Source organism: Pogona vitticeps, chromosome 3 (assembly GCF_051106095.1).
Source record: "Pogona vitticeps strain Pit_001003342236 chromosome 3, PviZW2.1, whole genome shotgun sequence".
In the NCBI taxonomy this organism is placed as follows: Eukaryota; Metazoa; Chordata; class Lepidosauria; order Squamata; family Agamidae; genus Pogona; species Pogona vitticeps.
The window spans coordinates 16281606-16305469 of NC_135785.1; the positions used below are offsets into that span (position 1 = coordinate 16281606).

At 40.5% G+C, this 23864-nt stretch overlaps 1 protein-coding gene across 1 annotated transcript in view; it reads right to left on the reverse strand.

Annotated features, from left to right (window-relative positions):
• The window catches only part of FNDC3B (fibronectin type III domain containing 3B), a 351384-nt gene that overhangs the window by 260559 nt on the left and 66961 nt on the right, over positions 1–23864 (reverse strand). The window contains exon 2 of the mRNA XM_020793802.3: positions 8545–8683. Coding sequence (XP_020649461.3) covers positions 8545–8655 — 111 coding nt within the window. The 5' untranslated portion in view covers positions 8656–8683. The remainder of the gene's footprint in view (positions 1–8544; positions 8684–23864) is intronic.

Sequence of the window (23864 nt, forward strand, 5' to 3'; positions counted from 1 at the left end):
GGTGCTGCAGGTTAAACTGCAGAAGCCTCTGTGCTGCAAGGTTGAAAGACTTGCAGTCATGAGATCGAATCCACACGATGGAATGAGCTCCCGTCACTTGTCCCAGCTCCAGCCAACCTAGCGGTTCAAAAGCATGCAAAATGCGAGTAGATAAATAGGTACCGCCTCGATGGGAAGGTAATGGTGTTCCGTGTCTAGTCGTGTGGGCTACGTGACCACAGAAACTATCTTCGGACAAACGCTGGCTCTACAGCTTGGAAACGGGGATAAGCACCGCGCCCTAGAGTCGGACACGACTGAACTAAATGTCAAGGGGAACCTTTACCTTTACCTAATCAGAAAGGGATGGACTTTGGGGAACTTGTAGCTCTTCTCCTCTGTAGATCTCTGTGCTTCTGTTGTGTTTCAAAAAGAGAATTTTACTAGAACTTCAAGACTCTGCAACAATTCTTATGTTTGTCAACTACAGTACTTTTGACTTCATGAAGCAGAAAAGTCAACTCTGAACTGATTTCTTGTAAAGTCATCATCCCCACACAAGTCAAGATTCCAACCCACTTGCTATACGAGAGAGACACAGAGAGAGAGAGAGAGAGAGAGAGAGAGAGAGAGAGAGAGAGAGAGAGAGACTACATACATGCTTCTCTGTCTTCCAAATAGCTGCCCAATGCCTACTGGTCTCATAAGAAAGCACTTTGTAGTTGAATTTTATTTCTGACCCACTGCAGTTTTGTGGTGTTGCCACTAAGACAATCACTGTAATACTTCTCACTTTAGGAATGCAACACATATATATGCAGAAGAATTTCAAAATGTATGCCTTTAGATTTCCTTTGCAGGGTTCCCCACCCTGCTTTTTGGAAGACTGTAGCATCAAACAAATGCTGCTTGTCTATCCTGAAACTGTAGCCTTCTCAAAAGCTAAAGGAACCATTTCTGAACAGAAAAGAAGGGGGGCTGTTGGAAAAAGCTAACAACATACTTTTCCTCAACACTATAATCAACCAACCACAGTCTCAACCTTGGAATTTTCCTCCTGTTTCTTGTGAAGAGAGGGCTGGAATGTAAATCTTACAATGAAAATTCCTCACTTGACTCCCTGTACATATAGCTGACTACAAATTAACGAACTTGCTAACATCCTTTTGCTACACTGACTATCCAATCCAAAGTTTCCCAGCATAAGCCAAACCAGAATTATGGCCATTAAGCAGTGACCATTCAAGGCCCTGAATTCAATATGTATATGGGATGCCATGTTTATTGTGGCTTACATTTGCTATTCATGACTTTGTAAGAAAAAGAACTACCAATGGGAATTTACAGTTTTAATTATTAAAGTAATACTCTGTGATATCTTCCTTCTTTCACCACACTCCACAATGAAGACTTGTAATAGCAGTACAATATAATATTTTATTATGGTCATTGACCAGCAAAAGTAAGCAACATTATTTAAATTAGGAAACATAAAATCAATGTAAAAACACTAAAACAACTATATACATATATATATAACTACATTCATACATCTTATTAGATATCTCCTGCCTTCCTATCATAAGCCTTGTCTATGGGCTATTGTAACTTGCATAGAATGACAGACTAGAGCCCATATGATCATTAAGGCCTCTACGTATATACAGTGGTGCCTCGCTTAACGATGATAATCCGTTCCAGGAAAATCGTTGTTAAGCAAAAACATTGTAAAGCAAAATTTTAAAAACCCGTGGAAACGCATTGAAAACCGTTCAATGCATTCCAGTGGGCTAAAAACTCACCCTCCAGCAAAGATCCTCCATGTGATGGCCATTTTCTGTGCCTGTATAGCGAGGAATTCATCCCTAAGCATAGTGGGGAGCCATTTCAAGCAGCCGGCAGCCATTTTGAAAACCCAACGATCAGCTGTTTTTGATCGTCATAAAGCGAAAATCGGTTCAAGAAGCAGGGAACCGATCATCGCTAAGCGAAATTCCCTCATTTAGACCATTGTCAGGACAGCTGGTGGTGAAGGCTTCTGGGAGTTGCAGTCCAAAACTCCTGAGCAACCCAAGGTTAAGAACCAGTGCTCTAGAGAATCCAAATTTTAAGCCACAAGGTAGGCATCAGGTTCTTTTGGCAGAAGGAGGGAACTAAGAGAGGCAAGTAGGAGATGGCTACACAACAACTGTCATTTCCTTAGTGTACCCAGCTTGGGAGAGCTGCAGTTCAGCCACGAAGCACATGTTTTGTGAACATACTATTTTAAATTCCTGGGATCTCCAAGTAGGGCTTGCCTGAAATCTTAGTGAGATCGTGCTGGTCAGACTTGAAGACACTGGGCTAGATGGGTCAATGGTCTGATTCAGTATAAGGTAGCTTCCTGTGTTCCAATAGCTTGGAATGCCGTAACTCCAAGTGATGCATCACTACATACGAGACCCTGAGACAACATCGTCACCGCATTGTGTAGCCTTAGAGCCCATGGGCTGGCAAATCCCAAGCTTCAAAGTACCTGGCCATCAAGTTACGCACAGTTTTGGGCTGCATGTGACAACATTGGGTTAAGCAGTTAGGTGGATGCTTCATGTTATGACTGGGAGGGATGGTTAGACATAAAGTAGGAAGATTTTTGTTAAATAAATCATGACACTGTGTCATATATAATATGCTGTTTATATGATGTTGCATTTACCTAATTTTCAGACCTGCTAGGGACCAGATGATTTTTATTATGTCCTATGTAAAACCTTAGAATTCAAAAAGGGTGTACCCCCCCCCCTCAAATGACTGTATGTTATACGGAGGGCAAATTGTGCCCAACTGCACCACTTTGTGTCCTAAGCACAAGGCTATTTATGTATGGATGCTGGGTGTTGATGCTGAACTTGCTTCAGTTTTTTCAGTGCAAATCATCAGCCCCGACTAGACATGGGCAACACCACCACCTGACTGTAGCTATGCCCCTAAAAAAGATTCAGAGCTTGGAAATATCAATTTTTTTAGACTGCAGCTGACAGAACCCCCCAGCCACCATGAAGGATTCTGAGAATCAGTGTCCAAAGTAGTACCTTTTCCAAGCTCTGTATTCTGTTTGAAAGATGAGCCAGAATTCTGTCCGTTAGTTATGCCAGCACAAAGGCAATGGCATAAGTGGCAGGTGTGAACTATGGGTAGTTAATGAATTGCTTCTTCAGTCCCTATCATGCACCAATGCATGCAATGATGGGCAACAAGGAATACAAGTGGCGACTTGTTAACTAGTCTGCAGTCTGATGCAATAATTTATGCCACAGGACCACCCTAATTAACCAATAAATTTTGGCCAGATTTTAAAAAAAAACATTTCTGTGAAACTGTACATTTTTTCCTTCTGAGTTTCTGCACTCCATTCCTTTCCCACCCATACTCCTGGGTTTGGGTGTTATGCAAAGATTCTCACATGTAGTCATACCCCCTTACTTTAGGGAATTTTTTAAAATGGTGTTTTGCTACTCTGAACAGAATAGCAGGAACAATCCACACAGAGGGACCCTTTGAGTGAAATATTCCGAGAAAGCAAAAACAACGTGTCTCTTGATTTAAGGAAGCTCTGTAAGATGGGATGGACCACCCTACTCACCAAGTTGGCTACCCAGACACTTCTGATTCTTAATATACTTTGCAGGTACACCTAATTGTGGGGGGAAAAGCTTCCCCAATACACAAGAACACCCCACTATTCAGCGTTGTTTCTTCCCTGGCATCTGCCCCACATTCTTTATCAACATTTTCTCCGCAGGAACAGCAAAGACAGGAGGAAAAACCATGAAACACATTTTCCAGCCAACACCCCCTCAGCCTTCCCCTCCCACGCCAATCACATAGGAAGAAAATGGACGCTGTGCACGCCTCTCCTTCAGAGCTTTCCTAGTGCACCATGACATCAACTCTGAAGAAGGAGCCAAGTTTAGAGCACTATCTGGGAAAAATAATGTTGGGGCGCATTGTGCTTTTCTTTGTTTATGTACAGTGACTGAGAACAGCTTGGTGGTAAGCAAATTCGCTTAGAAGATTTATTTCTCAAGTCTTCCAAACATTTTTTTCTTTTGCTTTTCACATCCTGGAACTACTTCAGGACCTACATTAGCTTTCCATGATAGTCAGTTAAAGGGATAGTTGGTGATTTTTCTTTTCATTCTCTCTTCTTCCCCTCACTGTAAAAGAGAATTCATTGTTTCCAAATGCTATAATTAACCCAAAATGTAGAGCATTCACTTGAAAATTAAAAGTACACTGCTGCAAAGGAAGGAAACCAAAAGATATTGTATACTCAGGCATATCTTCTTTACAGCTAGACTTTAAGAGATTCTAGAGAGCCCCTTCAGATTTTCTATGAGGATACAAAGAACACATGTGGGCGAGGGACATGGCCACAGTCTCCACACTGTATGCATGTTTACTTGAAAATCTGAAGGAAAAAAAGAGCTTACAGGCGTGGATTTTCCTCAGACCTACAGGCCGAAAGTTGAAGCTCACTGCTCCTTTCAGGGGAATCGTCCAGATTTCCATCTCTATGTTCAATCAAAAACTCCTGTTAGCTTTCTCTGTTCTTCCCTCCACCCCCTAAATCTCTTACATATTGAATTCCCAAGGCTTACAACCATCAAGAAATAGTGAGCCCTTTGAGTAAGGACCTGTTCAGCCATGTTAGGCAAAACCACAGTTACCCAAGACCGCCAATCTCAAAAAACCAACTAGATACACTATTAGGTACCTACCACATTCATGATTGTGTCTCATAAGTAAACATATTCAGCTTAAAGGAGATAAGAGAAGTTGTTAAAAAGAATTTTAAAAGCAAATATCCAAATCCTTCGTGAACCTGTATTTTCACTTGAAAACAAGACCCATTCCTCCAGTAGAGTAACTAAGTAAAACTGTATCCAGGCACTACCGTTTTAAGCCAGATCTGAGATTTATTTCCTGAGCAGCTATATGTAAAGAACAAACTCTAAAGATGTAGTTACTGATGGCAACAGAATTGGAGATGAGGAAGAGATAAAGGGTTAGAACAACACCCAGCAATGACGCTATACTATAAGAAATGGGTAATGTTAGGTTCTTTTTGAGACTATACCTCTCAGAATACCCCAGCCATAATGCCCCCTGCTCATGTTGGCTGGAAAATTTTGGGAATTGTAGTTCAGAAGTGGAACCTTTCCAAACTCTAGCTAAGAGCCTCGTGGCGAAGTGGTTAAACCGCTGTACTACAGCCAGAACTGTGCTCACGACCTGGGGTTCAATCCCAGGTGGCCGGCTCAAGGTTGACTCGCCTTCTATCCTTCCGAGATCGTTAAATGAGTACCCAGCTCACTTGGGGGGGGGGGGGCAATATGTAGCCTGCAGAATTAACTTGTAAACCGCCCAGAGAGTGCTTGAAGCACTATGGGGCGGTATATAAGCAGCACGCTTTGCTTTGCTTTAAATAGCATACCAGGTCATAAGCATCATGAACTCAGAATAGAATTGGCATGTCAGTAAGGTTAGAGTTGAAACACAGACAAGGAAGCTCTCCTCCTGTTTGAATGTTATCGTCCACAGAGTTAACTGTCAATAAGAGGGAAAATATGGTAAATTGCAAGCATGTCCTTAGCAAAGATTATGATGCATGCTTGAAGTCCCATCCCCAATAATTTGGACAGGACCAGGAAAAACCTCTTTAGACTCTCAAACACCTTGCAAACTGGTCGATTCTGGGAGTTGGAGCCAAAATAACCCAAACACCGACAAGCTCTGGATTTGGATTTTGGTTCAAAAAATCACAGAGGGAGCCTATATGGATAGAGCAGGTTCCTCTCTATAGACATGCCCTCCAGATGTGAGTGGCAAGGAAGTAAGACCAAAAGGGCTGCAACAATCAGCCTAGCTGTTGTTGTCCAAAAGCTATTAATTGATCCCAACATAAGGATTCTGCAAAACTGACAAAACCAGTAACTCATATTCAAAACTTTTCAGAGCCTCTATGTTTTGAACCTGCAAGTTTTAAGAGAAACAATCATCCCAGCTTAAGGTGTCTCCCTCTGATAATATCATACCAAAATAATGTGTTTTAACAGGACTGTACTGAGTACTGTATCTGTACTCAAAGAAACATTTCAAATGTAATCTTAAACTATCTTGATTCATTTTGTACTCTCAAGCACAGCAGTTGAGGTTTGCTGTTACTTTCTCCAAGAAATATTCAATATGTTCTTTTAACAAAGAAAAGAGACTGCAGCTCCATACCAATATACTGCGCCAAAGTTTTCAATATATATGTACCTATTATACTCATCTCCTCTCTAACTAGGATTTTGGCTATTTTTGCCTCTAGTGGATAGGTAATTTGCTTTCATTGCCTACATTTTACATCTTGTTTTGAATATCACCCAGCTGAATAGAAGTTACTTTTTTTAAAAAAAAAGTGCCAGCTGACAGTAAATGGAAAAGGAAGAAAGAGGCTGTTGACCAAATGCAGTAAGAACAGCTGCAAAAAGTCAGAAGATGAACGAGAATAGAACGATGAACGATGACTCAGTGGCACAACACATACTTTGCTTTTAGGAAATCCCAGATTCATGGGAAATGTTGGCCATCAATTTGCACTTCAGATTTCAATTTTCTCCCCTAAAATATTGTTTAAAATAATTTATGTGTAAAATATATAAAATGTTGCTGTGAAACACCAGCTTCTATCACAAATGAAGAATGCACTAATGTAGAGCAAGCATGCATGTTGCCTATACATAGATAAAATTAAACCTCACATTGTTAGAGCTCGGGAAAACTCCTCCTGAAATCTCACAGAACTACTGGCAGACAGAGCAAACTGTTTGGGTTACTTGGACCAAATGCTTCAGCTTCAGAAACTCAACCAAGTGCTATTTTGGACACACTCTTCTTAGACCACTATAGAGATTTACACCCTGACAAATCTGGGTTCTTATTATACTTTTTCCCCTTATAATGTTTAGAAACAATTATATAAAATCACAATAATGTATTACATATAGAATTTTTCCTTTAACATAGTTCTTCTACTCTCACAACAAAAGGCTTTGCTTCTTTGAAAAACAATTCGGGCAGCCAACACTGCTTCTTCATTGACATCTCCAAGAAGACAGAACTCTTGGTTAGTTTGTCCAACAACACCAGAGCTTATCAAAAGGCTAGTCCGGGTCTCAAAAAGCCTGAGGGCTACCATTCTGAAGAACACATTACTATGTTACATCACATTCACAAAATTGCCTTGTCTGTATTCATGTAACGTCCAATTTGCTTCCATTCATTCAACGTCTTTGTCTAAGATTAAGGAAGTACAGATAATATTCTGATTATGTATAGGGTATATTCTGGTCAGGGACTGCAAGGCAACAAGGCTTGATGTCAAACTGAATAGCATCTCTTCGATCTTCTCTGTAGAATGAGGAATGACCATCTGCTACAGCCTGACTGGCAAATTATGCAGGTAAAAAGAAGAAAATCACGTTCACTTCTCCCAATCCAACCTCTCCTTGTTTTGCTGCATTTTGTATCTCCCTTCACAAATGGGCCACCTAAACCTGAAATGAGGAAAATTAACAAGATATGCTCTCTCGTGATGTAGAACATTAACACACAAATGCTATTCTTTGGTACAGCTGTAAGGCAAAGGGGTACAGTATCTTGCTGAAACGAAGCCGGTCTGGGTATAGATGAGAGACCCCTTAGACCAGACCTGGGCAAAGTGCATCCCAAGGGCCACACATGGTCCGCGAACCGCTCCTGTCCGGCCCATGGATAGTTTTGAACATCGAAACCATTTATAGCTTTTTGTCTGAAGTTGATCAGTTGCTTATATTTAACATACCGCAAAAAAACCTCTTTAGTATTTGTGAAGATTAACAAGTTTAAACTAAAAAACAATCATAACATCACTGTTTCATTTTATTTTTAAGCAAAGTTGGTTTGGCCCCCAAACATAGTTCAGATTTTTCATGTGCCCCCCCCATAGAAATTAATTGCCCACCCTTGCTTTAGACACTCTACACACACTACTTTGAATGTGATCAGTGGAGGGAATATTAGTGAAATAAATACACATCAAGCAGACTAAACTCTTCTCTATTATTATTACTCCTCTCTATTATTACAGACTTTATTTTACTTAATGGTGTGGCTGGTGCTCAAGAGAACTGGTACAGATTGGATCTGATACCAATAGCAGTGGTATGTATAGCAAACCAATTTTGGTTTTTCTCCCTTCCTCTTCACTACAATTCCCTAACATTTAACGTGTTGCTGAACTGAAGAATATCCTCTTCTTTTGTCTCATCAAGCTTCTACATTACTGTCTTTGAAAATTTTGGGGGGTAGGTGAGTATGGCCTTTACCATTTATTGAGCGACCAGGCAGAATCCCACTGGCCCTAATGGACCAGCTTTCACTGCTTCTTACCAAGCAGAAAACAGAATTGAGGTATTCAGTCAATACTGTCTTAAAGTATTACCATTTATGCCTTCCAAGTCATTTGAAGAAGTGCAAGAGACATAAAAACTTGCTCACCTGTTGTGCTCCATCTCCATTGACTAAGTGAGGCATCATAGCTACCTCCCCATTCAGCAATGATGGCAACTCCAGTGGGATTTGGTCGGTCATCATCATTGTGACGTACATTCATGGAGAATTTTCCTCGGCGGGCCTCCTGGAAAAATAATCAAAAGGGAAATTTATTTATAAAATATATTTATAAATGTAATTCTTGATTCAATATCAGTAAAAGCTGGGGTGCTTCTAGATCAATGTTTCCCGGCTCTAAGAAATCGTAGCTCTTTTCCTGTATGTGAACAAGTAGAACTGCACTTGATTTTTTATATCAGTGGACATGGCACAATTTCTCTTTCTATATCCTACTATGTTTCATCCGTTCCAGTGCAGAATTTTGTAAGTGGCATGGTTTTCACCTGGATAGATGCCTCTGGAGTACATCCACCAAAGCTTTTGCAATGGTAATCTTTTCTTCACCTACTTTTAGTTTGTCATTAAACTACCGTTAACCTGCTTTTCCAGCTATGTTTCACTAAATGTTAAAATAATAGCAATGTATCACTTACACTGAAGTGTCATAGTAACTAGAGCATCATTATAGCGACAAATGCAATATTTTAAAAGATTTTTGCAGTCATCACCATGTTAGCAAGGTGGCTAAAAGGAATAACTGGGACAAGATTTTTAAAACAAAATGTCCTAAATTAGCACGGTATAATTTTCTCATCATTTACTTATAAAACCAGAACTTTTTAAAAAAAAGTTGTGTTACACTAAGTATAGTGCTACATTGATACAGTATTAATTTTAAAAAATCATTTTTAGACATATTTCCAATCACCACTACTAACCATTTCCTTAAACTGAGGGTGTAAATGGAAAGATTTTGTACAATATTGGCCAGAATTCTATTGATGTTTGTGTAACTTACTGTGACTCTAGTGGTAGAGAGCATTTCAGTTATGGAAATAGACATGCAGCTAGGCAGGTAACTGTAATGTATCTCATCAGCCAGCCACAATTTGCCATAGAAAAGTACACAAAACTTACACAGATACAAAGGTATCCTTTGTGTACCTTGGCTCAATGATCTCTGACACTCTCTCACTAGATGTCAACCTGGATAAATGCATTGGCAAAGCAGCTACCACGTTCTCTAGACTCACAAAGAGAGTATGGCTTAATAAGAAGCTGACGGCATATACCAAGATCCAGGTCTATAGAGCTTGTGTCCTGAGCACACTCCTGTACTGCAGTGAGTCCTGGACCCTTTGTGCACAGCAGGAGAGGAAGCTGAACACCTTCCATATGGGTTGCCTCCGACGCATTTTTGGTACCACCTGACAGGACAAAGTTCCAAATAGAGAAGTCGTGGAACAAGCTGGAATTTTTAGCATGTATACATTACTGAAACAGTGACGTCTACGTTGGTTTGGGCATGTTGTGAGAATGGCTGATGGTCAGGTTCTGAAAGATCTCCTGTATGGAGAATTAGCACAGGGAAAGTGCCCCAGAGGAAGACCCCAGCTGTGACACAAGGATATTTGCAAACGGGATCTGAAGGCCTTAGGAATGGACCTCCACAGATGGGAAACCTTGACATCTGACACACAGAGGCAGGCGTTGCATCACGGCCTCTCCCATTTTGAAGTGACCCTTGTCCAGCAGGCTGAGGCAGAGAGTCAGTCCCGAAACCAGCAAAATCAGGGAGCTGGACAGGGGACAGATTGTATTTCTCTTCAGTGTGGAAGGGATTGTCACTCTCGAATTGGCCTTCTCAGCCACACTAGACGCTGTTCCAAGTCCTCTATTCAGAGCACGTTACCATAGTCCCTCAAGACTGAAGGATGCTTAATCTAACACAGATACCAATAGTATCCTGGCAATGTATCATAAAATTATAGGGCTACAGGAGTATATGCAGTGGCTTCCTATTTTGAAATTTTTGCAGTATATAATTGGAAACACATTTATCAGGGCAATAAAAAAGCAATAAAATTGCATCATCTAGAAAGATTATACTGAACTGGCTGGAGTTCTGCAAGTATACACACAAGGTTTTTGTAACTTACCACAGCTAACTGTGCCTAACTGAGGTGGTGCTGGGGATGTATTTTGGTTGTACAACTGGGCATATGATGACCAAGATGCCCCGATGTCTCCTCACTTAGCCACCATTAGCCTCAGCAAATTATACAGACACCAACAAGATTGTGGTCTGTTAAGCTATAAATGTTTCGGGTGCTATACAGGTCACTGCCAGATAGGTCACTGCCCAATCCATAACCATGTCTGTTGAAGACAGAAGAGCTGCCAGAACAGCATCCAGTTTTGTTATTCCTCTACCCTTTGTCAACCCTCACACACATACGCAAAACCCGCAGGATACTTCTAGACCACATTTTCATCACAGTCTCTGAATACTATATTCACTTAAATCATTGGGGGACGTAAACACATCATTCACAGCTTGCAACTCTTCAATGCTATGCTTTGGATTCTTCTGTCTTTTTTTCTAACCAAAGAAAATCAATTAAGGAAAAGTATGGAATAACTTCATAATATTTTTAAAACGTGAGTGGCAAAAGCCCTCACTCTAGAAGCACCTGCAGACAGGCAGAAGCAACATGACAAGAACTCAATGATCTGTCACGTGGATCCCAAGGTATTGTGTGAGTGAACAAGCCTCGTGATTCCATGATAAATGCCCAATTTAGAGATTGCCCTGCTCACTTCTGCCAATCAGGTTCCAAATCTTAAGCAGATTTTTCTCCCTGCATGTAATCATCGGTGTTCATTTTTCCTGCATAATACTTATAGATTCTGGACTAAACAAGGGTGGGCAACATAGACCCACAGCATAAATGAAATCTCCCCACATTCCTTGAAGCTCCTACCTTAACAAAAGATACACACAGAATGATGGCTTGTTTTAGAAGAGAGGTATGCTCTTGGAGCCCTCTGGGAAAAGAAATTCCCTCTAAAACACTGTGCATACTTTCCATATGTTTTATTTTAACATGAAAATTTGATTTTCCAGCAGCTGGAAGTGGAGTTTTCCATTCTGAGGTGTTGTCATGCCTATCAGTTTTAGTGGCACATGGCAGTAATGGAAATACAGCCGCAGCAAAATTAAATTGCCTGCCAACTCACTGAAGTCAATCCGTGATTTAGTCTTTCCTCGTGTTACAGGAACAATAGATGCAGACCTAAACAAGGGCACAGACATGGGCATGCATGGAAGCCCTGCTCCTCAACATCCTGCACGTTTAGCTGTGTTATAGAGTTTCATACTTTTAAACTAATTTCATGCGGACCCCGTCATATACAACATGAATGCCTCAGGGCAGGGTGGACAAAGTGCAACAGAATTCCCATAAATCCCTGTCTCCATGCAGCATAAATTACTGTAAACACTGTTCCCTGTGGAAGAGACGACTTGCTGTGGACAAGATCAAGGTCAGAAATATTCCGCATGGCCTCACTTGGAAGCTGGGCTTACTTGTAAGTATAATGGCCAATGCTGATTTTAGACATCCATAGGAATATAGCAAAGGAAAAAATGTATACAAGCCTAAGTCAAAGGCGCTCTGTAGTCAGATAAATAAAATTTACAGATGATTAGATGCACTATATTGGTCAGAATTCTATTGGCAATTTTTGTTCGCATCACTCAAATTTCCTAAGCCTTTGCAGCAAACTGGCATTCATTAACAAGATGCTTGCTGCATTATTTGGCATGTGCATGATTAGATGCACACTTAAAAATGAAACCAGCATCTTGTTAATGAGCAGCATTTTTCTATGAAGCCTTATGCAATTTCCCCTAATGCATACCAATAGTATTATGGCCATTATTTTCTTGGATTGTTAACACTGTTCCTAATCCATATGCAAAAGTTACAACAGAAAGGTATCACACCTTTGCCACAACAGGCATGAACAAGAAAATTATTCAACACCTAATATCTACACATATTTCATAATCGAAATCTCTTCACCTTGCAAAAATAGATGCAAGAGGAAGAACTCATTTCCCTAGAACCTCCCCCATTTTCCTGAGAATATCAGGACCATATTAAAATAGACCAAAAAGACTGTATTGGGATCAGGAACTAAAAGCATGAGACAAACAAATTAGAATCTTGTCCACTGGTAGGTGACCTGCAATGCTAGAGCCATATGCGATCCTTAGTCAAAACTCATAAAGCTCTCATCTAAACTTAAAATATCTTGTCATGTAATCACTTCAAATCCCAGCCTACCAAGCAAGAAGTGAGATAGGAAAATAGGGAAAGAACAGATGAATTAGAGAGAAAGTGCTAGAAATAAAAAGGTATGGGTTCACTTAATCCTGGTCCCATCCATCAATGGCTTCAGCCAAACTCAAGAGAGAATATGGTCTTCAATAGGAGAAAGCTGCCTATATGGCTGAAAATGACTGAAGAATCTTAATTCAAGATGACTTCCTGCACGTCAAAAATGACACCTAAGCTAACACTTTGGCCCCAAGCCACAGAGCATTTATCTAATACAAAAAGAAGGATTTGAGTCAACACCAGTAAGTTTATAAAGTTAAGGGGGAAGTACAGAATTGTATTATGTCGACAGAAAGCTAGAAAATCAATACTGGTATTCAAGATTGGCCTTGCATTATCATGTACCTAAAATATGGTACCACCCTATATTTTTCCCCCTTTGGTCCCATCTGTCGAAAAATTGTAACAAACTGTTAGTGTCAATCACAATCACTCAACTCACCTGCAACTATGTTCCCAAGCATTTCCCATTTCCTAAGTTGCCCATCCCAAATTTAATACTTTTATTGAGCACAAAGGAGTCCATCCAAAGACCCCCTCTTGCCTTGTTTTAACAAGACCTTCCACAAATCTACAGATCATGCTGGAGTTTTGTTTTTATATTTAAGACTTATTTTACTTTGGGGGTGTTAAAAGAAGGATTCTCAGAGCTCATGTGGAAACACACACTTCTATTATTTGCCTAAACTTTAGAAAAATAAATTAGGCACTGGCTCATGGCATCTTCAAGAACACATCAGTATGTTCATGATGGTCCATCAATCACGCTAAAAAAGAGAGGGGACTATTTTTAAAGGAAAGAAAAACAGCTCTCTCTCTCTCTCTTTCCTTGTACTGTATTGAGCCAGTCAGTCAGAATTACAGGCATTCCCAGTTCACTCCTGTCTTGCTCATAAAAGTTCATTAAGAAGATTTTAAGAGACTGTAAGACTGACAAGCAATCTTGTAAATGCATTAGAAGTGTCTCCAATGGGACACAAACCAGCCATCCTTAATCAGGAAGCTTGATGTTCTAAAACAGGCATTTCTCTGGTGCCAAATACTGCCATGACAATTGTTACAACTACAGAAACAGATGTGAGAGAGGCAACAGCCTTGTCAAACATCTGTATACTTTCACTGGGCTATACCAGGCATTCAAGTAAGAGCTTTGTCAATTCAAGTGCCAGCATGTAAACAGCAAAACATTAAGAATGCAGAAACGAATAGTGGTTTCTAGCAGACAGAAGGAAAATAAAATGAACCAAATAAAGACTAAATAGTTTTGATTAAAAAAGAAGTTGCAGCTGCATGAATTGCAAAATACTTATTCAAAGACCAATACAATTAAGGCTTTGCTTTTTCTTTTAAGTTTTAAATGCTTGGACTTGATTAGAACTGCATTTAAATAGGTTGCTTATATTTAGCTATACACAGAAATACCTATTTTCTGTAATTGTCCACTTCAGTTCAGGAAATAGTGAACATTTTACAGTGGGGCCACTTAAATCTTTGTATGTTAGATCCATCGCAAGCCAACTATTTTGCTGTTTGACCCTCAATGTAATCAACATGCATGTCAAATTGATAATGCAATATCCAATGGCCCAGCAATTAAATGACGTGCTTTTTAAAATAACACAACACAAATTAAATCAAGATGACAACAAACAAAATATAAATTAGTTTCATACAGCAAAAGACAAGTTTACCCACAGAATGAAGCAGCACTTTTCCAAGAAACACCCATTTATGTTCCGCTAACCTGAACCAATGAGTAAAATAATGGATTGTGCTTTAGTTTGAAGGAAGTTTTGCATACCAGAATATATCTTTTAGAAAGACCTGTCTCCTAGAAGGTTATGAATGAAGCATATATTTTAATTCGAACACATGTCAGGAAACCTTTCTTCTAAATTACTCTTTCCTCTAAACCAGTGGTCCCCAACCTAAGGACTTGGGGGGGTACTGTACTTGTTATGCACTAGATTGTTGCTTCATAAAGTAAATGGTGAGGAGGAGGTGAGCTGCAATTGAAGCTGTATGTCCTGTTAGATCAGCAGTGGCTTAGAACCTAATAGGAGCACAGGCTCCTATTAGATTCTAATGCCACAGGCATAGCCGATCTAGCAGCATCAGAAGGGGCGCAAAGCTCCGCCTCCTGTTAGATCAGCAGCGGCATTAGAACCTAATAGGAGCACACTGACAGGAGGCGGAGCTTCACTGGCCCGCTCACCTCCTGCTCACCGCTCATCTGTCACGGTGGCCCAGTACTTCAAGGACAGGCACCGGGACCGTTCCGCGGCCCGGGGGTTGGGGATCCCTGCTCTAAACAACATATCCCCCCAAAACCAACATCCTGCAATTCACTCTGACTTTTAATTAAGGTTACAATACAATAATAACTGGAATAATTCTCATTAGATTGGACTGAGGTTACATCTTTGTTTGATTTATTTAGTATTTTTCCCATCTTGCAAAATCATTTAATTAATTAATTGTTATAAATTTTTCTTGAACTAGTTATCCTTTATTTTGTACGCCGCCTAGAGTGGTCGAAATGACTAGATAGGCGGGGCATAAATACAATAAATAAATAAATAAATAAATAAATAACTAAATAACTAAATAAATAACTAAATAAATAAATAAATAAATAAATAAATAAATAAATAAATAAATAAATAAATCTGGATATCGAAACACCGTTTCTGGCTAATTCTTTTTCTGCCAATTACCCATACAAGAAAGTAGATTTGTCAGTACCAATGATCAATGTTACAGTAAATATCAGTGCAGGTTGGGCCAACAATGGATAATAATAAAGCAAAATGTAGGTATAGCTAAGAAGAAATAACTCAGCATTGTATTGAACATAATGATTCAACGACTACATGAAAAGCTGAGTTACTAACGCTGAAATGTGCTAAATAAAACAGGTTAATTTGTTTTTTTAAATGGTGTGAGACAGAGACATGCACAGTTTAATACGTATTTTTCCTAAAACTATGTGTTAACTGTTCCTTTACAAACTCATCCCTCCTTATATATGTCCAGTATTACTGACAATAATAATCAGTTGACCTTAATTTTTCTGCTTGTGATCAGCTACTCTCTTTAAATAGCAAATCTCTAGATCTGTTTCAGTACCAAACAGACTTCAAATACAGGCAACACTTCCTGACATACCTTGAGGTGCTAGCAATACCTTCTGATAAGCACAAACATAGACAAGAAAAAACACTTGATGTGTCTGAGGAGATGGATTAAAATCCATGAAAACTTGCCCGGAAATAAAGCTGTTAGTGTTTAAAACTGCCACAGTACTTTGTTTATTTTTATTACACGTTCTGAAACAAAGTAGCTCAACTACCTCTTAAAAAGCACTGACACAAAAGGCAAAGTGACAAGCTACAAACATTTTATAGTGTGAGTCATATAAGCTACAGGTGTTTACCCCAAAACGAATCCAATAAAGCAGAAGTGATGAAAGTGTGTTTCTCCATCAACCCTAGCCCAAACAGGCATGGATGAGAGATTACGGGCGTTGAGGTCCAATAACATTTGAAGTGCCACTCTTTCCCCACTCTTGACACAAAGTGACCACACAAACGGTTGAAGGGGAAAAAAGGAGCTTCACAGGGGTGTCACAAGTGACACAGTCCATGTTTGGCTTTAAAATATTCTGCCATCTTCATGCAACATGAAATGGAGTTATAGACAGAACAAAACATTGAGAGCAAATCTCAAAGTGCCCATCTTGCTTGGCACCTGTGTATTTCCTTGGCCCTCAACTCATACGTGTAGTTGGGAGGAACGGGCATGGATGAACTGGCCCTCGACCAGCCAGAGAACGTAGCTTGTTATACAGAAATTTATCTGGTTTAATGGGAAATAGATAAACCAACTATCAGCCACTACAGGGTTCAGACATAACAGTAATCGAATGACAGAAGACCTGTAGTTTCTCTAGCTTGCTCCAGCTGCTTGTTGTGGTACCTGAATATTGATTCTTAGCGGCAGAACAAGAAAAGTCTGACAAGGAATGGATGACATGAGTAACAATAAACAGAATCCTACCTGTTATTTAATGGCACAAGCTGTAACAGCAGATTGCCACTAGTTAACACATTGCTGTTCATGTTCCTTATTGCACATCAGGTGCACATTTGGTGCACAAGGAAGATTATAAGGACTGACTTCCTAAATAAAGGTTCACACCACTGTCCTTATGCAGATGTAACCCACAGGATTCAAGTCAATGAAATCCATTCATAAACCAGTGATGGAATAAATAGGCAGATGGGGTGGTCTTGTGTATCTTTAAGACCTTGAGCTTTTTCAGGTGGAATTTCCAATATCATGATTCACGAAGGAACAAAACCATACCATTTCATTCCCCATGAATACAGATACAAGAATGACTCATGTAGCAAGGAAAGATGAAGACATAAAAAAAAAAACAAGTGCATTTGTAAATGAGACAGTTTTGTGCCACAGTTGGAGACCTGAACACCAGGAAAGCTGGCAGCAACAGTTCATGCAGAAAAAGCTCTCCAGATAGTAGTGGTGGCTTGAGGAATGCACACAGCTGGATGGTCAAGGGACAAAAGAGTCTGGAATTTGTCTTCTTCGCTGTTGTGCATTCATTAGCATAGTTACATCACATCTGCTTCAAAGTCTCCTTAGTCCTAAAAGATTTCTTTGTATACCTAATTGCAAGCATGGCGTATTAATATGAAAGCAGCTAAAGAAGACAGCCTTACTTATACAGTAATAGCCCTACATAGAAGGATGTATCTTCTGTAAACAGTCCCAATTGCTGAAGAGCTACTGTTTCCAAATGAGATGGGGAAGCATAGGGACCAGGCAGCAACTGGAGAATAATGTAACATTTGGCATTTTAGGAAAACAAAATAGCAAGGCTTTGATACAAAGGTGCTACATTCAATATGCCAGCAAGTTTAGAAAACTCAACAGTGGCCAGACGACTGGAAAAGATCAGTCTACATCCCAATCCCAAAGAAGGGCAGTCCCAAAGAATGCTCCAACTACCGTACAATTGCACTCATTTCACACGCTAGTTTGCTCAAAATCCTACAAGGTAGGCTTCAGCAGTATGTGGACCGAGAACTCCCAGAAGTACAAGCTGCATTTCGAAGGGGCAGAGGAACTAGAGACCAAATTGCTAACATGTGCTGGATTATGGTGAAAGCCAGAGAGTTTCAGAAAAACATCTACTTCTGCTTCATTGACTACGCAAAAGCCTTTGACTGTGTGGACCACAGCAAACTATGGCAAGTTCTTAAAGAAATGGGAGTGCCTGACCACCTTATCGATCTCCTGTGTTAGCACTGGATATGGAACAATTGATTGGTTCAAAACTGGGAAAGGAGTACGACAAGGCTGTATATTGTCCCCCTGCTTATTTAACTTATATGCAGAATACATCATGTGAAAGGCTGGACTGGAGGAATCCCAAACCGGAATTAAGATTAACAAAAGAAATATCAACAACCTCCAATATGCAGATGATACCACTATGATGGCAGAAAGTGAGGAGGAATTAAAGAATCTCGTAATAAAGGTGAAAGAGGACAGTGCAAAAAATGGTCTCAAGCTCAAGATCATGGCCACTGGTCCCATCACCTCCTGGCAAATAGAAGGGAAAGATATGGAGGCAGTGACAGATTTTACTTTCTTGGGCTCCATGATCACTGCAGATGGTGACAGCAGCCACGAAATTAAAAGACGCCTGCTTCTTGGGAGGAAAGCGATGATAAACCTCGACAGCATCTTTAAAAGCTGAGACATCACCTTGCCAACAAAAGTACCATAAGTCAAAGCTATGGTTTTTCCTGTAGTGATGTATGGAAGTGAGAGCTAGACCATAAAGAAAGTTGACTGCTGAAGAATTGATGCCTTTGAATTGTGATTCTGGGGGAGGCTCTTGAGAGTCCCCTGGACTGCAAGGAGATAAAACCTATCCATTCTAAAGGAAATCAACCCTGAGTGCTCACTGGAAAGACAGATCCTGAAGCTGAGGCTCCAATACTTTGGCCATCCCATGAGAAGAGAAGACTCCCTGGAAAGTGTGAAGGCAAGAGGAGAAGGGGACGACAGAGGATGAGATGATTGGACAGTGTCACCGAAATGACCAATATGAATTTGACCCAACTCCGGGAGGCAGCGGAAGACAGGAGGGCCTGCCGTGCTCTGGTCCATGGGGTCATGAAGAGTCGGACATGACTAAACAGCTAAACAACAAATAGTTCCCCAAACTCAAACAGTATTTGCCAACCATCAGTGAACTAATGCCAATATTTTAAAAAAAACTTTCTTCAACTGTGGAGAAGGTAGAGTGCAGGACAAAACCATAGGGTGCAAACCTAAAATATGAAGCCAAGAAAATGACACTACTGCATAGTGTACCATCATATTCCTATATCCTACTTCCACAGAGCCTAAGTAAGCATAACTTTCTTTGGGAATGCAGTCTGGAGAAATAAGGTTCAAGAATAAAGTAAATAAGGGATTCTGCATCTGATGGAGTAGCCATTGTCAATTCTATCCCATTTCTTGTAACAGCACAAAACTGTACACAATCTGTTTAAGAGTAGGAATACTGGGATGGGTGTACAGAACAAATGAAAACCACATTTTAACCCTAGCTATACGAAATGTATGCTTTCAGTCCACTAGTTTGCTTCTACCATGCAGTGTGGATGTGATATAATCAGCCTGGCTCCAGAAACTAAACACACAATGAGTTTTGACTCAGTGTTCCTAGATTTTTGATTCTTCCTGTGTTAGACATTTCTAAATCACCATGCCTTTAAAACCCACTAACAATCATGTAACACTCAATACCAAAAGCATATGGCAAAATGCAAACTCTTAGCAATTGATAATCCATCAACGTACTGCCTCTGTGTACATAAATCTAGTCCTCTGGAAAGCCAACTACATTAGTGATCATCACCAAGTCTTACAACTGTCAATGCCACAAATGAATTATAAGGGCCCCAATAGCATAGCATAGGCATCCTTCAGTCTCGAGAGACTATGGTAACATGCTCTGAATCGAGGAGTGTCCTCTCCAGAGCATGAAGCCCGGGTAAGGTAATATGGAGGATAGGCTGTTACCCAAGCAGCAGATCCCCCCTCTCCACATTGCTGAAATGGTCCAATGGAAAGGCAAGAGCCAATACAACTGGTTCCAGCAATGTCGCAGGAGTTGGCAGAACAACACATGCTGCCTTCGGGACTCCAGCTCCAGATTTTGCCTTACCTGTATATACAATAGCCCCGGGTAGGTGGGGTTCGTCAGCCATGGAAGGCAGCCCATCTAGGAGAAGGAAAACTCCAGTTTCAAACCTCCACTGCCTTGTGGCTATATCCACTCATGGAAAAGGGCCCCAAACCAGTTTGGGAAATGCAGAGCTCGAAAGCAATCACACAAGTGATGCCCACTGGGCTGACCTTTTGCACCTGTCTGTACACCAGTTGTGGAATCAGGCATATGACCCATCAAACAAAGGAGAAAAACCACTGTGATTGCCACTGCATGCTTGGTTTTTCTCAACAGGAATTTGGCCTTAGTATAAGAAACAATACAGAAGGATCTGGCACGAGACTAAAACACATTTAACTTTTCTTCCACATTATACTTAAGGATTTGACAGCACTGACCACCCTGAAGAAGTCTCTCTCCATGCTGTGCCATTAGTAAGTTTTGTTCCCTAAGCCATCATCCATTGCACACAATTATTTTGCTGCTGATAACCTGGGAAGGACTCTTCAAGAGACCAGATTTAAGGCCAGCACCTCCGCTGGCAGTTCTTATATTTTGCTGTTATCTGAAAGTCAATTTTAACAATTAACTTTGGTGCAAAATCCAACATTATATGAGCAGAGTTGCTAAGGACTGCAAAATAAGCAATCCTTTCCCTTTCCCTCTTCTACAGCCTGCTGCACACACCTTAAAACTTTTAAGAATATCCCAACCCTGTAGGAACAGATCTGGGAGAACATGGAGGCTACAAGGGAAGGATGCATTTGATCCCACAGTGACATCTGTTTTGATGGCGGAAGGTTCTTCTATCATCCCCTCTCTCACCCATACTCCCCCCCCTTTTTTTGCAGCTTCGTTTTGCTCTGTCTAACATTCCCATGAGTTTAGTTCACAAAGGTCAAAGTAATTAGGCAAAAGGCTGACATTCCAATAAATTCTAACACCGTTAGGCAGATAAATGGAGTAGCACAAACACCCAACGCTGCAGTTAGTAAGCACATCAGAAGATGAGAATTTGAGGAATGAGAAGAACAGTTTTAAGTGGCATTAAGGAGTGTCCTGTTTCACGAGGCAGACCAAATGAATTGAACACTTCTGAGGCTTCTGGCTAGATTTAAGAATAAAGTTAGCAAATATTCCTTGTGCTGAGGGCAGCCTTGTTCGGTGAAAATGCACTTTCAAACCCCAGGCTTCTTTGGTATCTTTACTTAAAAATAAATAAATAAATCAAATAAATAAATAAATCTTTACTGTCCACAGATCAGAGAAAAACAGGAAGTCACAATTATCAACTTTCAAGTGGCACGTGAACTGACTGACAAACAGAATACATTGGAAATAGTGGGCTTCTGGAGTTTACATCAAAAGGTTACACGAAAGCTAAACTAAATCAGACTAGAAGAGGAAAAAGAAGAGCAGAGAAGCATTTTTAATACAGTTGTGTTCAAAATTATTCAACCCCCACTGAAATTGAATGTTTTGGCCATTTTGACATTGATTTTGATCATTCAGTCATCTTGCTTACATTTACATGAAAGAGGCACTTGTAGGTCAGAGAAATATAACCTTAAGTTTATAATGAAATAACCACAAATGTCTTTTCTGTGCTCACATCATTATTAGTTTTTATTCAACCCCCAAGTGACATTCAATCTTAGTACTTAGTACAACATCCTTTTACAGTTAGAACAGCTTTTAAACGTGAAGCATAGCTTGACACAAGTGTCTTGCAGCGATCTACGGGTATCTTCGCCCATTCTTCATGGGCAAAAGCCTCCAGTTCAGTCAAATTCTTAGGCTTGCGCACTGCAACTGCTTTCTTTAAGTCCCACCAGAGGTTCTCAATCGGATTTAAGTCTGGTGACTGCGATGGCCACTCCAAAATGTTCCAGCCTTTCCTCTGCAACCATGCTCTAGTAGACTTGGAGGTATGCTTGGGATCATTGTCCTGTTGAAAGGTCCAACGTCTCCCAAGCCTCAGGTGTGTGACGGACTGCATCACATTTTCATCCAATATCTCCTGGTACTGAAGAGAATTCATGGTACCTTGTACACGCTGAAGCTTCCCTGTACCTGCAGAAGCAAAACAGCCCCAAAGCATTATTGACCCTCCGCCATGCTTCACAGTAGGCAAGGTGTTCTTTTCGTCATATGCCTTGTTCTTCCTCCTCCAAACATAGCGTTGATCCACGGGCCCAAACAGTTCTAATTTTGTTTCATCAGTCCACAGAACACTATCCCACAACTTTTGTGGTTTGCCCACATGACTTTTGGCATACTGCAGTCGACTCTTCTTATTCTTGGGAGACAGCAAGGAGGTGCGCCTGGGGGTTCTGGCATGGAGACCTTCATTACGCAGTGTGCGCCTTATTGTCTGAGCTGAAACTTCTATACCCACATCTGACAAATCTTTTTTCAGTTCCTCAGCAGTCACACGGGGACTTTTCACCACTCTACGCTTCAGGTAGCGCACAGCAGTCGAAGTCAGCATCTTCTTTCTTCCACGACCAGGTAGCATTTCAACAGTGCCCTTTGCCTTGAATTTGCGAATGATGCTTCCTATGGTGTCTCTTGGTATGTTTAACTTCTTTGCAATCTTCTTATAGCTATTGCCCTTCCTGTGAAGACAAATCACCTCTTCTCTTGTCTTCCTGGACCATTCTCTTGACTTCACCATGTTTGTAACCACACCAGTAAATGTCTAGAAGGAGCTGAGTATCACAGTCATTTTAAAGCTGCCTAATTGGTGCTTATTATGCTTGATTGGTGCTCGGTGACATCCATAGGTGTTTTCAATACCTGTTCGAAAACACCTGAATGAACCTCTCTTCTTCAGAGTGGTAGTCTTTAAGGGGTTGAATAATTGTGGCAATGAAGAAACCACAAAAGAAACATTTACTACTGTATTACATAAACAATTGATGTTATTTTAGTTGCATTTGGTTCTTTAAAACATCCTTGTAGGATTTCATTCTGAATACAATTCCAAATGTACACTATAGTCCCTAAACCCCTTTACAGCATTGGGGGCTGAATAATTTTGAACACAACTGTATTTGCTAACAAGTAGAAGTATTTGCCAACAAGAGAAAATATTTGTATTGGTGAACTGCGCTCCCCCATCTCAATTTAACACTGAGTTTGACCTTGCTGCTATGACCTAGTTTACCAACCCAGAGAGTTAAAAATTGTCATTTTAGCAGCGGAACTCCTTGCAACATGTACTTCTCCAATGCTTTCAAAGGCCTGTTCTTTGAAGACATCGTAGCGACTGCAATGGGAAGAGGACCCCAAGTGCAGAAGAGACGATACCTGCCTTGCTCCTCATACTGTTTTGCTGCTGGACATGCCTAGTCCCCAATGAAAATGGCACTCTGCCTCCACTGTTTCTTCAGCTGGGACTATGACAGTGAAAAAGAGGGAAAGCAGTTGCAGGGGGAAGGGAAGAATAAGGAGAATAAGTGTTAAGAAGCCTCCCCTTTCTCACTTTTGAGTTTTATCCCCTCCTTCCTCATAGTCCCTCTTTTCAAACCACAGTCTCTGCAGCTGCATCTTCGAAATGACTCCACAAAGAATAAAGAGAACAACATGTAATGTTGGACCTGGCATAACATCCCATCGACATTTGCTCTCCATCTGCATAATTTGCACAGCCTATGGTGTTTAACTTCTTGTACAGCAGAATCTTAAGGGCTTGGCTTTGTTTCTTAATACAGTACTTACTGTAAAGCATTAATGTTATAGGC